This window comes from Neofelis nebulosa, chromosome 7 (assembly GCF_028018385.1).
Source record: "Neofelis nebulosa isolate mNeoNeb1 chromosome 7, mNeoNeb1.pri, whole genome shotgun sequence".
Classification (NCBI taxonomy): domain Eukaryota; kingdom Metazoa; phylum Chordata; class Mammalia; order Carnivora; family Felidae; genus Neofelis; species Neofelis nebulosa.
Window position 1 is genome coordinate 37,900,330 of NC_080788.1, and position 17,530 is coordinate 37,917,859.

The 17,530-nt window shown below is 36.6% G+C and overlaps 1 protein-coding gene across 7 annotated transcripts in view; it reads right to left on the reverse strand.

The window, feature by feature from the left end:
* PIAS1 (protein inhibitor of activated STAT 1) overlaps positions 1–17,530 on the reverse strand; it is a 131,283-nt gene that overhangs the window by 19,575 nt on the left and 94,178 nt on the right. For all 7 annotated transcript variants that reach the window (XM_058737271.1, XM_058737266.1, XM_058737269.1 and 4 more), the window contains exons 7-8: positions 15,067–15,172; positions 4,280–4,353 (exon numbers count right to left, since the gene is read on the reverse strand). In XM_058737271.1, the coding sequence (XP_058593254.1) occupies positions 4,280–4,353; positions 15,067–15,172 (180 nt within the window). The remainder of the gene's footprint in view (positions 1–4,279; positions 4,354–15,066; positions 15,173–17,530) is intronic.

Here is a 17,530-nt window from a genome sequence, read left to right on the forward strand (position 1 = left end):
ACACTATCTTAATTACTGTTGCTTTGTAGTATGTTTTGAGATCAGGGAATGTGAGGGTTCAAACTCTGTTTTCATTAAGATATTGCTTTGGCTCCCTGGGGTCCTTTGAGATTCCACAGGAATTTTAAGATTTTCTTTCCATTTTCTGCAAAAAATGCCATTGAAATTTTTTTTTTTTTTTAATTTTTTTTTCAACGTTTTTTATTTATTTTTGGGACAGAGAGAGACAGAGCATGAACGGGGGAGGGGCAGAGAGAGAGGGAGACACAGAATCGGAAACAGGCTCCAGGCTCCGAGCCATCAGCCCAGAGCCTGACGCGGGGCTCGAACTCACGGACCGCGAGATCGTGACCTGGCTGAAGTCGGACGCTCAACCGACTGCGCCACCCAGGCACCCCGAAATTTTTTTTTTTTTTAATGTTTATTTTTGAGAGAGAGAGAGCACGAGTACGAGCAGGGGAGGGTTACAGAGACAGAGGGAGACAGAATCCCAAACAGGCTCTGTGCTGATGGCACAGAGCCTGATACAGGGCTTGCACTCACGAACCATGAGATCACAACCTGAGTCGAAATCAAGAGTCAGACGCTTAACCTAGACACCGCTCTATTGGGATTTTGATAGGATTGCACTGAATCTGTAAATCACTTCGGGTAGAATATTTTAACAATATTCAGCCTCTAATCCATGGACCTGGGATGTCTTTCCATTTACTTATGTCTTCTTTAGTTTCTTTCAGCAATGTTTCATAGTTCTCAGTGTACAAGTCTTTTGTTTCCATGGTTAAGGTTCTTCCTATTTTATTCTTTTTGATGTAATCATAAATGGGACTGTTTTCTTAATTTCCATTTTGGATTGCTGACTGCTAGTATTTAGAAACACAACTAAGATTTTGTATCCTGCTGAATTTGCTTATTAATTCTAACAGTTTTTTGTGGAATCTTTAGGGTTTTCTATACAATAGATCATGTCATCTATGAACAGAGATGATTTTACTTCCTTTCCAATTTATATGTTTTATTTCTTTTTCTTGTGTAATTGCTCTGGCTAGAATTTCCAGTACTGTGTTGAACAGCAGCGATGAGGGTGAGCATTCTTGTTCCTGATCTTAGGGGAAGAACCTTCAGTCATTCTGTGCTGAGTACCATGTTCACTGTGGGCTTTTCAGGTACAGCTTTTATTATGTTGAAAAGGCTTCCTTCTATTCCTGGGTGGCCGAGTGGTTTTAGGAGGAAAGGGTATTGAAATGCTTTTCTGCATTAAGATAATCATGTGGTTTTTGTCCTTCATTTTGGTAATGTGGCATATCACATTGATTCATTTTTGTATGCTGACCCATCTTTACATTCCAGCTACAGATCCTACTTGGTCATGGTGTGTGATTTTTTTTAATGTGTCTGGTTTTGGGATCAGGGTAATGTTGACTTCAGAGAATGAGTTCGGGAGTATTCTCTCCTCTTCAATTCTTTGGAAAAGTTTAAAAAGGATTGGTGTTATCTCTAAACGTTTGGTAGGATTCTCTGGTGAGGGCACTGGGGTGCTGGACTTCTTTTCTCTGTTGGGAGATTTTTGATTGGTGCTTCAATTGCTTCACTAGGTATAGGTTCAGGTTTCTTATGTCTTCATGATTCAGTCTTGGTAGGTTGTATGTTTCTAGGATTTATCTATTTAAGTTATCCAGTCTGTTGGAATATAATTGTTCATAGTAGTTTGTTACAATCCTTTTTATTTCTGTCATATTAGATCATCAGTTGTAGTATCTTCTCTTTCATTTCTCATTTTAGCTACTGGAGTCTCCCCTCTTTTTGCTTGGTCTAACTAAGGGTTTGACAATTTTGTTGATTGTTTTGAAAAACCAACTCTCAGTCTCATTGGTTTTTTTTTTTTTTCCTATTGTTTTTCTATTCTCTGTTTCATTTATCTCTCTGCAAATCTTGGTTATTTCCTTCCTTCTGCTGACTTTGGGTTTAGTTTTTTTTTTTTTTTTTCTTTTCTTTTTCTAGTATCTTGAGGCATAATGTTAGGTTGTTGTTTGAGATCTTTCCTTTTTTAACGTAAGTATTAACTACTATAAACTTCCCTCTTCCTGCTGCTTTTGCTGCATCCCATAAGTTTTGGTATATTTTGTTTTTATTCTCATTTGTCTCCTGATTATTTGTGACTTCTTCTTTGACACGTTGGTTGTTTAAGAGTGTGTTGTTTAATTTCCATCTATTTGTGGATTTTCATGTTTTCCTTCTGCTACTGATTTCTAGTTTCATCCCACTGTGGTCAGAGAAGATACTTTGTATGACTTAAACTTGTTAAGGCTTGTTTTGTGCCCTAACACGTGATCTACCTTGAAGAATGTTCCAACTGCACTTAAGATTATGTAATCTACTGTTGTTGGACCTACTTTGTAAGGTCCAATTGGTCTATAATGTTTAAGTCCTCTGCCTCCTTAGTGACTTTCTGGCTGGTTATTTTACTTATAACTGAAAGTGGGGTATCAAGTTTTCTGCTATTATTGTGTTGCTTTCTAGTTCTCCCTTTAGCTCTGTCAGCAATTACATCATGTATTTGGGAAATAATTTTAATAATAATATAAAAAGGCTGGAGTCAAAACAATTTGCCTAAGAAAGACTAGATATAATAAGGAATAAAAAGGTAGAAGGATATATGCCAAATGATAGGATTTGGTGGGTTTTATTAACTCCACTGTGTTTCTGTAATTTTGCAAAAGCTTAATAATGAAGATGGGTTCCCTTAGCAATAATTATAAGGCAAGAAGTTTTTTAAGAGCTACATCAAATATAGTATTATAAATGAATTCAAGAGCTAATGACTTTTTCATCTTGTGTTTGAGATTTTATAAATTATAAAAGACTAAGATGTAGGACAAATAACATTTAATTTGTTTCAATTCTTTGTTTATTTAAGAATACAATAACTTCCATCTTTGTCTTAGATTAGTCGGATTTCAATATTCAAAGCTTTCAATATCAAGTCTGCCTGAACAATCCAGGCAAATCAGGAAACAGCTGTGTCCTCTTAGTCTTCACACTTTCTCCCTAATTTAGGTATGATTAATTTGATTAATTATAAAATGGTAATTAAAATGTCAAAGTAATTTACTCCTAGTTTTTCACATATTTTTGTATGAAAACCACATTCAATTACCACTCCTACAACTGGTGGGCCTAACATCAAACTAGTTAAGCAATAAAGCTTTTTGAAAAAATGTTCACTTATTTATTTTGAGAGAGAAAGAGAGTGCACAAGTGGAGGAAGATCAGAGAGAGAGAGGGAGGGAGGAAGGGAGAGAGAGAGTAAGAGAAAGAGAGAATCCCAGGCAGGCTCCATGCTATCAGCGCAGAGCCCAACATGGGTCTCAATCTCATGAATCATGAGATCATGACCTGAGCCGAAATCAAGAGTTGGACATTTAACCGACTGAACCACCCAGGTGCCCCCAAGAAATAAATCTTATCACATCTTTGGGGGAAACTGTTTCACTACACATTTAATCATCCTGGTGTGCTTTGGGCCTTATTTATATTCATTTTGTACAAATGATTTTGGCCTCATTTTCTGGTTTAAAAATATTTCTGTTTTTTCATGCATAATCAATTCAGTTATTCAGGCTAAATAGAATAGTTTTTAATTGGTGGATTCTTACAACGTAGACATTGTTGGCAAAATGGTTAAACTTAATGTGTGAGTAAGTCATGGCTAGATTTCTATTCGAAAGGATATTATTTTTAAAAATGTAATTTTAGGAGTGCCTGGATGGTTCAGTCAGTTAAGCATCCGACTCGATTTCGGCTCTGGTCATGATCTCACTGTGAGTTCGGAGCCCCACGTCAGGTTCCTTGCTAACAGTGCAGAGTCTGCTTGGGATTCTCTCTCTCCCTCTCTCTCTCTGCTTCTTATCTGCTTGTTCACTCACTCTCTCAAAATAAATTAAAACAAACATTAAAAAATGCAATTTTAATAAATACACCAAGATAATACATATTCCTTATTTGAACACTTTACACTTGAGTCTGAGAGACAATCATGAGTCACAGGCAATATTTAAATATATCTTACTAAGAGTAGAAAATTTTTATAGATTTAAAAATTTGGTTAGATTCCAAATCCTATGACTAAATAATAATGTCTTTCTACTTTTCAGAAACTGTGACAAAAGTGGGCATATTTCAAAAGTAAAACATAATACTGCAAATACCAGGAATACTTCATGAAAGGAGAAAAATGTATGTTGAATCTTCTGAAAGGCAAATATTAGTTAACACTTACTGGACATAGTAGAGAAACCCTTAGGCTGGTCGTAGCTATTTCACTGTCTGGATCCGCAGTCAATTTCTCTTTAACTGACATTCATTGAAGAGAAAACAAACAAACAGAACATATTGATTAAAGATACATCAGTGACGCAACATTAGAAAAAGAATAAGGAACTTAAAATGAGGAAGCTTAAAAAAAATGAACTCAAAAATAATCCGTTCAATTATTTCCAATTAATTGAATGGAAAGATAAAAACAATTACATGGTTTATAACTTCTTCTCATCCATGGAACAAAAACTGCATTGCATTAACATAAAGGAAATCTGTATAGTAAACTGACATATTCAACTGACGGCAGAATCTTTTCCTTTTATAATTCTAAGAAACTGGATAAAGTTGCTCTTTCTTTTAAATTATGACCAATATTATAAGAAATTAATCAATAGTGTAGATAATAGAATTATCAACATTTATAAATTTTTCCAAAGCTCAGATTATAAAATAATTAATACATTTTATACACTATATTAATTATTCTATTTTTCATTATCTATTTAATTTTTCTATTTTTCTATTAATTCTATTTTCAAATTATAAAAAAGCTCAATTTCTTTTCTTCCACATAATTATTTGAGTTTTATACTTATTTATCCATAAACTAATTATGCTAATATTTTAGGCAAGTCAATTCTCCTCTCCTTATTTGCTTCTAACAAATAAGAACTCACACACTAGATAATCTCTGGGTCTCTTCAGTTCAAACTTCCTGAGGTTCTTAAGAGATAGGGCACTAGTAATAATGGCTATTCTGCTACTTTCTGTCAGTCTTAAAGGAGTGTAAAGAACCTTTATACTTCTTGCCTGGAATCCTGAGACACATATTTACTTCTGAAAACTTCAATTTGGAACTTTAATTAAATTTCAACATTGAGTTGAGACTGGAAATGCCTAAATGGTAGTACTCCAATAATTTTAGACATTGTTCCACAATGACTCTGAAGTCTGTATGTGTAAGGGGAGGCCCAAGTGGGAGTGGTTGTGTATATAGTCAATTCCAGTTCAGAGCTGTGGCACAACTAAGTGTGACTAGAAAGTTAATATATAGTAGAATTAAGAAAATGGGGAGCAGAAAAGTACTCAGATAAGGAAGAATGATTTCAGAGTAGATGTCTATTGTGCTGATAACCATTTATGAGAATGAAGAGTCCTGCCTTTATTAAACATGGTGATCTTTACAATCTGGATTTTTTTTTTTTTTTGAGATGGTCTACATTTTAGATAGTCTATCTATCTCCATAAATTAGTGAATCTCAACTATGATGCATATTAGAACTACCTATAGAGTTCTGTAACTTATAATTGCTCACTGAGTCAGAATGGGGAAGAGGGACACCAACTGGTTGTTTTTTAAAAGCTCCAGATGTGATTCTGATGCCAAGCTTAAAGGTCATTTCATTTAGTCTGGAAATTCCAAGTGTCTGAAATATATATAACTCATAGTCTGCATCCCACACCTGAACAGGCATAAAATCCCCGGGTTTTAGTTTGGGAAATATAGTTATCATATCACTTATGCTATATATCATATGTCAATTACGGAGACTATACCTGTATCATTATAGACCCAATCTTAGTCAATCCTTTCTTATAAAGATACATTTAACAAACAGTATCTTTTTAAAAGTAACATAAACATGTAAATAGAATTGTAATGTGATTACTGACCATTCCGCATACCTGCAGCACCCTATCACCACCCTACAAACAGCAATGAGAACAATATGGACTTGATCTATTTAAACTTTCACTGAAATGAAGCAGTAACACAGACCATAATATCAACCTTATGCAAAACAGAGTTCAGTGTTTAGTACTTCCCAAAGAAATTGAAACAGGCGAGGCAACCTGAAGTAGTGGTTAAGAATACAGGATCTTAAAAAAAAAAAAAAGAAAAGAAAAGAAAGAATACAGCCTAACTTAGAATTCAGACTTTAGTCCGGTCATTTAACATTTCTGTGCCTCAGTTGCATCAACTTGTAAATGGTAACAACAGCACTTTATAGCAATGTTCTAAGCATTAAATGAGTTAATACACACAAAATGCTTTAAAATAACCTAATATCACCCTCAATACATATTAGCTACTGCTACTCTTTTTAAAAATGTCATTTGTATTTTCACTTTCTCTAGGAGATGGCAGAGTTTTATGAAATTATTTTAGAATCAGCTTGTCAACTTCTATTAAAAAAAAAGCTTTGCTTTTGCCTTTGCCCTTATAGACTCAATCTTAGTCAATCCTTTCATGTAAAGATACTTTTCAAGATTCTACTAGGATCTTAATTGGACTGAATTTAATGTACAGGTCATTTTGAAGAGAACTGACATCTTTACAATAACAATACTGAATGTTCTGATCCATTAACATGTTATATCTCCCCATTATTCAGGTCTTATTTTAATTTTTCTCAGCATTGTTTTGAAGTTTTCAGAATACAAATATTTTGTGGGACATATTCCTAAGTATTTCATACTTCTGGATGTTACAGTAAACTCTTTGTTTTTTTAATTTCACTTTTCAGTTGTTCAGTGCTAACAGAAATACAACTGATTTATAAATTGTGCATTCTGCAACCTTGCTTAAATTAATATTAGCTCTAGTTGCTTTTTAAATTTATTTTTTTATTTTTTTATTTTTAATGTTTTTTATTTATTTTTGGGACAGAGAGAGACAGAGCATGAACGGGGGAGGGGCAGAGAGAGAGGGAGACACAGAATCCGAAACAGGCTCCAGGCTCCGAGCCATCAGCCCAGAGCCTGACGCGGGGCTCGAACTCACGGACCGCGAGATCGTGACCTGGCTGAAGTCGGACGCTTAACCGACTGCGCCACCCAGGCGCCCCTCTAGTTGCTTTTTAATAGATTCTTTAAGTTGTTTTCTACACAGACAATGAAGTCATCTTCAAATAAAGACAATAATTATTTATTCATTTCTAATCTGTTGCTTTATTGTGCTTTTTTTCTTGCTTTACTGTGCTAGCTAGGATCGCAAAGGCAATGCTGAACAAAAATATTAAGAGCTGATACTCTTCCCTTTTTCCCAATCATGGGGGTAAAGCATTCTAATTTCTCACCACTAACTATAATATTAGCTAAAGGCTTTTTGTAAATATCATTTGTTACACTGAGACAGCTCCCTTCTCTTCTATTTTGCTGAGAATTTTATCATGGATACTGAATTTTGACCAAATGTTTCTCCTGCATCAATGGAGATGATCATGTAATTTTTTTCTTTTTGTTAAGTTTGCTGAGAAGGTGAATTATACTGATTGATTTTCACATATACTGTATGAACCTAATATTCCTGGGATGAACTCTATTTGGTTAATATAGATTGTCTTTTTAATTTTAGTTGAAGTGTAGTTGACATACTGTATCATAATCTTTTTACATATCGACTTAGAATTGACTTTGCCAACAATTCTGAAAACAAAGTTGGAAGACTATTTGACTTCAAGACTCACTAATCATGACTGTTGTATTGGCATAGGAACAGACATATAGGTCAAGGAAAAATAACAGAGTCCAGAAACAGATTCTACATCTATGGTCAAATTGGGTTTTTGAAAGGTGATTAAATGCAGAAAAAGACAGTTTTTTCAAAAATGTTGTTGGAACTGGGTATCTATATGGGGAAAATGAAGCTCTAACCTTACCTTGTATCATATACAAAAATTAATTTAAAAAAAGAATATTTGTGAGCTTAGGTTAGGCAAAGACTTCACAGTATGCAAAAAGCACAAACTATTATATAAAAAGAAATGAGGAAAAGATCTGAACAGACATTGCACCAAAGAAGCTATACGGATAGCAAATAAGCAGAAGGCATCATTAATCATTAGGAAAACGTAAATTAAAAATCACAATGAGATACAACTACACACTGACCAAAACAGCTGAAACGCAAAGCAACCTGACAATACCAAGTGGTCGTGAAGATGCAGAAAAAACTTGAAATTGCATACACTGTTGGTGGGAATGCAAAAATGGCATATGCATTTTATAAGAAACTGCCAGTCGTATCATGTGACAGCAATCCGAGTCCTAATTACCCAAGAGAAATAAAAACATATGTCCACAAAAGTGGGATATCCATATGGAAAATGTAAACATTTTAGCAGCTTTATTTATGACAGTGCAAAACTAGAAACAACCTAAACGTCCGTCAATTGATAAGTGGATAAACAAATGATGATTCAGGTAAATGGAATACTAAGTAATAAAGAGAAAAAAAACCCTACATGGATGAACCTCAAAAGCCATTATACTAAGTTAAAGAAGTCAGACATAAAAAGGTCCATGCTGCAGGCCTTGAGATACCTGACATTTTAGAAAAGACAAAATTACAGAGACAGAAATCACGTCAATGGTTATAGGAACTAGGAATAAGGGGCTGAGATGAACTGCAAGGGGCCACAGGGGAACTTTCTGGGATGAAGGACATTCTATATTTTGATTGTGGCAGTGGTTCATGATTACATACACCTGTAAAATTCATCAAACTGTACAATTCAAAAGGTGAATTTTTACTTTTGTAAATTATACTTCAATAAAAAAAACCAAAAGAAAAAAGAGAGACAGGAAAGAAAATCATGTTAAATTTAGTCACAGCAAGTAAGGAAAAATAAAATAAGCAAAGTCCTTATAATGTGAGGGCAAGGAAGGAAAAAATAAATACAGGTTACAATATTTTACCCTGCAACATCAAACAACATGGGGCAAGTCTTCTAGGAATTAAAGTTTTCCTGTGTCACTGTGAGTGCAGTGGTAACAGTATCTTATTATATGACCTATAATGAAGTTATAGCTAGCCACATTAAAATTAATCTTTTTAAAAACCTCTGTTGCCATGACCTATGAGAGTTAGCAACTAGTCGTCACACATGGCTATATGTGAGTTTAAATTAAATATAATTTAAAATTCAGTTCCTCAGTTGCACTGGTCACATTTCAGAACTCAACAGGCACATGTTGCTGGCACCTAACCCATGGGACAGTGCAGATGTACATTTCCATCATCACAGATTTTTCTATTTCTGTTGCTCTAGCTTTTTTTTTTAATAAGTTCTATCGTTCCTTAATATCAGACTATTTTATAGTAATCCTTTTAGAACTTAAAGGTTGTAAACAACTGAATATATTAAATTCAATACTTTATTTAGGCAAGGAAACAGGCACAGAGACCAAATTTTTATTCTGGATTTCTTTAAATCAGTTTACCTCAACAAAAATCTGAGGATCTACTATGTGCTAGGAACTGTGCATGAGGAATTCAAAGATAAATAAGATTAAATTCCTGTCCAGAGAAACTCAGAGTCTAGTTGAGAGCTGAGCTGCTCAGTGGGACCATCTCTAATGTGCTCTAAAAGAAATGTGTTCAGGAAGCTAGCTGAAAGTGAACTCATCTACTCCAGAGGTTCTGAGATGCCTCCTGGAAAAAGTGAAACAGGAAGGATAACTGGAGTGAGGCAAAGAACAGGGAAGTTCGGAGGCACAGAGAACAATGCTGGCAAAAGTCGTGCAGAAAAGATAAGAATCCAGTATTTTTGGAATATAAAGTACAAGAAGGGTGAATACAGAGGACACTGGGAAGGGTAAGGGTGAATAGAGAGGACACTGGGAAGCGGTAAGGGTAAATAGAAATGACACTAGGAAGGGTAAGGGTGAACACAGAGAACAGTGGAAAGCGGTAAGCAGGTGCCACAACATGGAAAGTTGCACTTGTCATGCTAACAAAGTTAGAGTTTTTATTCTACCGATGTTACAAAGCCATGGATTGCAAGGGAATGTAAGATTAGGTCTGTACTAATCACTTAGGTCGCTACCAGGAGAAAGATAGGAAGAGGGACCAAGAAAGAAGAGGGATAGATTACTTAAGAATAGATTTTTTAAATAAAGGCAGAATATGAGAGCTTAAATGATAGCAGTGACAGTAGGGAGAGAGAGAAGACAGATTTGGAAAGTATTTAGGCTGGAAGTTTGATAGGATTCAGGGAGTTCAGTTTTAAATACTTGAATTGGGTGGGGGGGGCGCGCCTGGGTGGCTTAGGCGGTGAAGCATCTGACTTCGGCTCGGGTCATGATCTCGCGGTCCCCGAGTTTAGAGTCTGGAGCCTGCTTCAGATTCTGTGTCTCCCCCTCTCTCTGCCCCTCCCCTGCTCACGCGCTGTCTCTCTCTCTCTCTCAAAAATAAATAAACATTAAAAAAATTTTAAATACTTGAATTTGAGGACCCAAAAGAATGTTTCTGTGAAGGTGGTTAGCTAACTATGCATATCTATATATGAAACTCAGGGGAAGGTCCCAGATGAGATATGTGCTAATTTAAACCACAAGATCAGATGTGATTATATCCAGATAAAGTATGCAGAAAAGTGGGCCAAGGATGACACCCCAGGGAAATGCTTCTCTTAAGCAGGATGCTTCTCTTAAGAGAATCTACTGAAGGTAAGTGATTGAGAAGAAACAGAAGAGAATTTCAAGGATAAAGTGGTTGGTATGAAATGTAGCAAAAATATCTAAGATGAAAACTGAAAAAATAAACTTTAAATGTGGCAATCAGACTGTCACTTGTGACATCTGCAAGAGAAGTTTCAATGGAATGATAGGAGGTTAAAGGGCACACTGGGTTGCAGTGAGGAGGGAGACAGATCAAGTGTAGGCTACTCTTTGAAAAAAGTAGGAGGACACAACAGGAAGAAGTCAGAACTCTATCTAGATAGAGAATAGCTTGTTTTTATATTTTTTAAACGATGAAAAAGACCTGACAAAGAAGGCTGACAGGAAGAGCTAATAGAGAGGGTGAACCAAAGTACAGGACAGAGAACAGATAAATGAGGGAACGAGGTCTCATAATACTGCTTCTGGGCATCTGCACCCAGATGTCTCACAGACATCTCAAATACCAGTGTAAGCACGCACTCTGATCCCTCCAATCTTCTCCACATTGTTTCCTATTTCAGTAAAGGGCACTACTATGTAATCAGTTTAAGAAGCCTAGAATTCCTCCTTGACTTCTTTTTATTCCCTCCCCACATGTAATCCGTCACCATTGCTACCCTTCATCAATTCTCAAACCATCAATTTCTTTTTTTTGTTAATTTTTTTAATGTTTATTTGAGAGAGAGAGACAGAGAGACAGACAGACAGCAAGCAGGGGAAGGGCAGAGAGAGAGAGAGAGAGGGAGACACAGGCTGGAAGCAGACTGCAGGCTCTGAACTGCCAGCAAAGAGCCCGACGCGGGGCTTGAACCCACAGACCACAAGATCATGACCTGAGCTGAAGTCGGCCGCTTAACCGACTGAGCCACCCAGGCGCCCCTCAAACTGTCAATTTCTATGCCCATTGTCAATACCTATGTTCAAGACACCATCACCTCTTACCTGGACAACAGGTTCCTAACTGGCCTCACCACATCAGTCCAGCCCCTCCTCAGCTCAGTCTTCAGAACAATCTTTTTTTTTTTTTTTTTTAATGTTTAGTTATTTTTGAGAGAGAGGGAGAAAGAGAGAGAGAGAGAGAGAGACAGAGAGAGAGAAAGAGAGAGAGAGAGAATGTGTGTGTGTATGTGTATGTGAGAGAGAGAGAGAGAGAGAGAATGGGGGGGACGGGCGGGGACAGAGGATCCAAAGCATGCTCTGCACTGACAGCAGCGAGCCTGATGCGGGGCTCGAACTCACGAACCGTGAGATCATGACCTGAACCAAAGTCAGACGCTCAAAACCAACTGAGCCACTCAGGTGCCCCCAAGAGCAATCTTTTTATTGCCCAAATCTGATCATGTCACTCTGCTTAAAAATCTTTTAAGGGTTTTCTATCCTTGACACCTTTATGTCATCTGTATGAACTCACCCCATGGCTATCTCTCTGGCCACTGTCCTCCTTGGTTCTCTCTTCTCCAGCTCCACTGGCCTTGTCTCTTAGCATATTCCCCTCTCTTCTTGGGCTTAACTCTGCCTCATCCTTATAATCTTGTCTTTAAACATCACAGCACCAGAGAGGACTATGTTCTGTTGTTACCTCCAGAGCTCCCTGTCTTTCTTCTTTAAGGCACATGTCACAACTGTAATTCATTAATGACTTGTTCAATCATTTAATTCTGTCTTTCCCACCAGACTCCAAACTTCTAAGGGATGCAGAGACAGTGTGTGTCTTGTTTAATGCTATATTCTCCTGTGCCTGGAACACTGTAGACTCTTAATATAATTTCTTGAATGAGAAGAATAAATGAATGTAAGATTACCTTTGAGCAGAAAAAGGGACATTTACTCCTGAGACTGAAGAGAATAAGTAAGGGTAGTTACAAATGTAGATAAGCTGAAGAGCAGTTATGGTGGCACGAGATTAAGGAAGCAATGGGCAGTTCAGAGAATTAACACCTTGCAGTGCCAATTTTCTTGCAATGGCAGTGTGCTAATAAGAGAGGGGGAATAGTGTTTGTGTAAAGTGTGACCAAGGTTTAAAATGACTGCTGCAGGGAAGAGGGACAGAATAGGAATGTGATAAGAAATAAGTAAAGGGCTGTCTTTGTGATTGAGGGGACAACTCTACACAAAGGTGGAAACCACAAGGCAAAACTCTACTAAATCAAATGAACCAGAGTAGATTTCTCTGTGAAAAGTCTCAATATTGTGGAGTTTATTCTTTCAAGAACGTAATAGTGCCTGATTTGATGAATACAACTTTGCCAGCAGAATTTACTGATAAGATTAAGAATGACTTACAGTGAATATATTTTTAGGTAATTTGATTCTTCAAAAATATCTGAGAAATCTGTCAACATTTTCTTCTGTCAAATTGTTTTATACAATCTTTTAATTACACAATTAATTTGTTGGGAAAGTTACTTCTTTATAGATAGTGTAAAGGCAAACAATCTGTTCCTTAGACAATTACAACGAATGCCTTACTGGTAGGATCCAAATTAATGTTTTATTGGTTCTCCAGGCCAGTAAGTAAGATAAGAAAAAACCGCCACAAAAACCCTACCCCATCTGCAACTACTCTCCACTCCTGGCATTGTATCAGAGATGGAATAAATAGCCTCTGAAATAAGAAGTTCTGATTATTTAACAGTGGCTAATAGTGGTTCCTTCCAGAAAATAAAGTCATTCTAGGCTCACCTTCCCACTCCCCCCGCAGACGGTGCTACAAACACAAGTGGAGAAGAGCTAACAGCCGGAACAAAAAACAGCTTGCCTTACTGCTGCTACGACTACCACCACCACCACCGCTATTATTCAATAGAACAGCCTCATCTGCCTTATTTGTTGGTATTACTTTTTCCACACAAGCTCACATAATTCCACAGCACTGACTACATGAGATTCTAGCACTATGTGGCAGACACGGAGAGTCTCAGTAGAATGACCAGAAATGGACTTCAACAAATGTGAAAAAGAGAAGTTCTTCTCCTGCGCTCTCCTTGAAAGCAGATGTCTGTCCCTTTTTTCTCTGTCTCTGCCAACCGGTGCTTCCTCTCCCGTAGACCTCGAACACTGCTGTCATTCTAGCTCTCTACTGTCTTTTGAGGCACGTCTACAGAGGCATTAGCCAAAATCATGCTCCTCTTGACTCAGGATGACTTGCATTCAAAAAAAAGGATCCTTTTAATGCAGAAAAATCCTTCGATGAACTATTATTGAGGGTATAATGCTATTCAGAGGTAGTGGGATCTTTTACTCTGGCACAGAAACAGGTTAGAAATAAAGATAAAAGCTATGCCACAAAGGAAAGTGAGGGGAAGGCCGGCCTTACTACCTTATTAGTTCTTTCCACCAGCGTGTGTGTGCCTAACTACAAATCTGAGAGTGGATTTCATTAACCAACTCACATCAAGAATCCTTCAAGAATAGCTATCTAACCCCTGTCTATAAAGTTTTGTTCCCTAAAGTGTCCAGCCCCATCCCTGAATCCATCCATGAAGAATCTTTCTCTCACAAAGAAAAGCATAAAAGAACTAAGCTCACCTCTTGGCAAAGGCTGCCAACCTCTGGCCTTAACCCTCAAAAACCGAGGCCAGAACAGTCAATCTGCAGACCTTACTACATCTCAAATTCAACACGACAAAATGAACCATCTAGTTATTTGTAACTATAAACCCAGACTTTGAAGGAGCTTTAGAAATCATGTGGCAACAACCTCTTGTTACAGACGAGTAACTTGTCCAGGTCTAGACTAGAGGGACTTGTCCAAGGTCACATAATTGACTAACGGAACCTATTTCATTATTGTTTTTACCATCCCACAGACTCTCTTTTTACTTTATTAATGCAAGGGTACAGTCCTCACATATCCCTGCACATTTTTCCTGGATAAGCCTTAAATATAAAATAATTCTCATGAAATACACACCAAAATTTCCTTCCCGTCTCCTAGAATCCCTTAAACATTTATTTATTTTATGCAATTTTAGTAAAATAATCTTCTGTATTCATTTACTGGCTTTCCAAAGTTCATTTTAAGAACAGTAAAATGCAGATTATAAAATATAGGTCATAATAAAGATATTAAAAGATATTACAGATAAAATATAGGTCATAATAAAGATATTAAAACTATTTTTAAGGCTTGATTTACTTTGCTCAGAAAACAAGTTTTCAGTGTTTCGAATCTTCTATGACAATCTCTAGTGAAAAAGAAATATCTTTTGTTGAAAATTTATTGAGTAGAAAGCACACTACTCTAACCTTTACCAAAATAGTTCAGCTACATAAATGAAATAAGTTTATTATACGTACTTAAAGCTCTAGAATGATCCGGATTCCTTATTCCCTTTGCTCGTAACCTCTGAAGAAGAACTGTTGAGGACAACTGTTTTACAAGATATACTGCCATGGAATAGTTCTGGAAAAAAAAAAAAAAAAAAAAGATGTAGAAAACAAACAACATATGTAAGTATATAGTACATCTATTTTAATCTCGCAACGATAGGGAAAGAAAACTAACACTTCTTAAAACACCTACTGTGTGGCCAGACACTATCTTAGGTGTTTTTATGAACAGTAATTAATTTAGTCCTAACCAAAAAGCCGCTGAGGTGGTCATAAACCTATTTTTATGGACGAGGAAGTGAAGTGTAGAAAAGTAAAAGAATTTTGCAACTTTCAAGCAACAAAGCCAAGTCTGTCATGCTTCCATATTACCTGACTACCTACACTTGAAGCTAATCGATTTGTGGCACCTATATTAAAAACAAAAAACACTATTAAAATTAAACCTAAACCAAGGCCAATAAGATGTCAAAGTCACTATAAACCACATTTGGTAGGTAACAGATATATTTAAATAATAGTACCTATTACAAAATTACAAATTAGCTTGGCTTCCTAATCTATACCACCGCATCTCTCTTTATGTCTCTAACTAGTTGTGAAAAGACCCTATGTGAGCCATTATCACAAACAGAGGGAACATTGAAGATTCTCAAAGAGAAGCTGCTGGCTTGGCAGATGAATAGACGAAGATCCATTACCAGCAGAGGACCGGTAGAGGAGATGGTAGCAGGAGAAGGTAACCAAGAAAATAGTTCATCGTAAGCCAAGGCAGAGAGAAGGGTACATGACTGGACAAGAGGGAGAAAAGACAGCTGAGGCTTATTAAGGGCAGGAGAGAGATCTAAATGAGAAGGCCCACTTTCCATTTTGGGTCGGGATCAAGAGGAAGATCAAGAGGTTTGGAGAGAAGCAAAAGGAAAAATACTTACTGCCGCCTTCTAGCTTACAGCTACATACAGTTTCTGAAGCACTCTTAACATATACTATCTACTTCATTTAAATCTCACAGAAGGCCTATATAAAAGACAAGAATAAGTGTTTTTCTAAGTAAAGGATTCATGGAATGGAGGCACAAAAAGATATGTCATCTGCTCATGATCATGCATCTGTTTGGTGACAGAGCTGGCACTAGAAACCAGGAAGAAAGAGTTGGGATATCAGGACAATGGACTTAATGGCCAAGGCCAGTGTAGTTCTCTACCATTCCTGCTTTTGTGCACCTTGTTTCCTTTGACTCTCCTAACCTAGCCCAACGTATATTCCAACTTTCAGACTTTCAAAAATGCATTCCTCTCTTTTAACAAGAGAAAATATCCCATGTATCCTCTGGTAGGCCAAATTTTCATTTGGAGTTCAGAAACCTATCACATGTTACATATTTTCTGGGGGGAAAAAATGAAGGGTCGAAGAAGCTAATTTACAAGTAATCTTAAAACTTGCCTAATTTTTAGAGCACACGTATCAATCTAATGTAAAACTGAAAGGCTTCTTCTGGGGGGAAAAACCCTTATTCACCTTTATTATTTATTTGATTAATATGACAGACACTAGAGGAATGCTAATTAACACTGTGAAATTATGTACTGACAGCTTGAGTCTTCAGTACTAGAAATTACCCTCAGGCTTTATATAATTTTTTAAGGGGAGATCAAGTACAAACCACAACTACAAGTTTAGTGAAAAGGTATGTTCACTCTAGTTGAAACATGTAACAAATTAAAAAAAGCAGAAGGAAAAAGAATGTGAGGTATTTATTAACAAATGCCATTTGTACTGATAATACAGAATTCAATTCTATAGCACTTGAAAGAGATTCAGCAGCAAAAAATCCCCCAAACTTTACAGTGGTATAATATCTCCTTCAGGTAAATGATAATACATTGTTTCTGCTAACCCTTCAATTACTACTTACCTCCCAACTACTCATATATATTGCATTACACTGATGTTTTTGTCAAGTGCCTTCTCAAAAGTCTTCAAAATTGTGTATCAAGTTCACAGGACATTTTCTCCATAATTAAGATATAATCTACTCATTAAGTGCCCTTTATACCAGTATCTAAATAACTTTTCTCTAAACAAAGAGAGTTTAATAAATGCTAAATACAGTGATTACCCTGACAGGATAAAAAGTTACAATACAGTTCACTTATTTCCTTCCAGCACTGTGCTAGCTCTTCTGTTTCAAAAAATACTGTCTTTTTAAAATTGAGATATAGGGGTGCCTGGGTGGCTCAGTCAGTTAAATGTCCAACTCTTGATTTTGGCTCAGGTCATGATCTCACAGTTTCTGAGTTTGAGCCCCGCATCAGGCTCTGCGCTGCCAGTGTGGAGCCTGCTTGGGATTCTCTCTCTCCCTCTCTCTCTGCCCCTCCCCTGCTCTCTCAAAAAATAAAATAAAATAAAATAAAATTTAAAAATTAAAAAA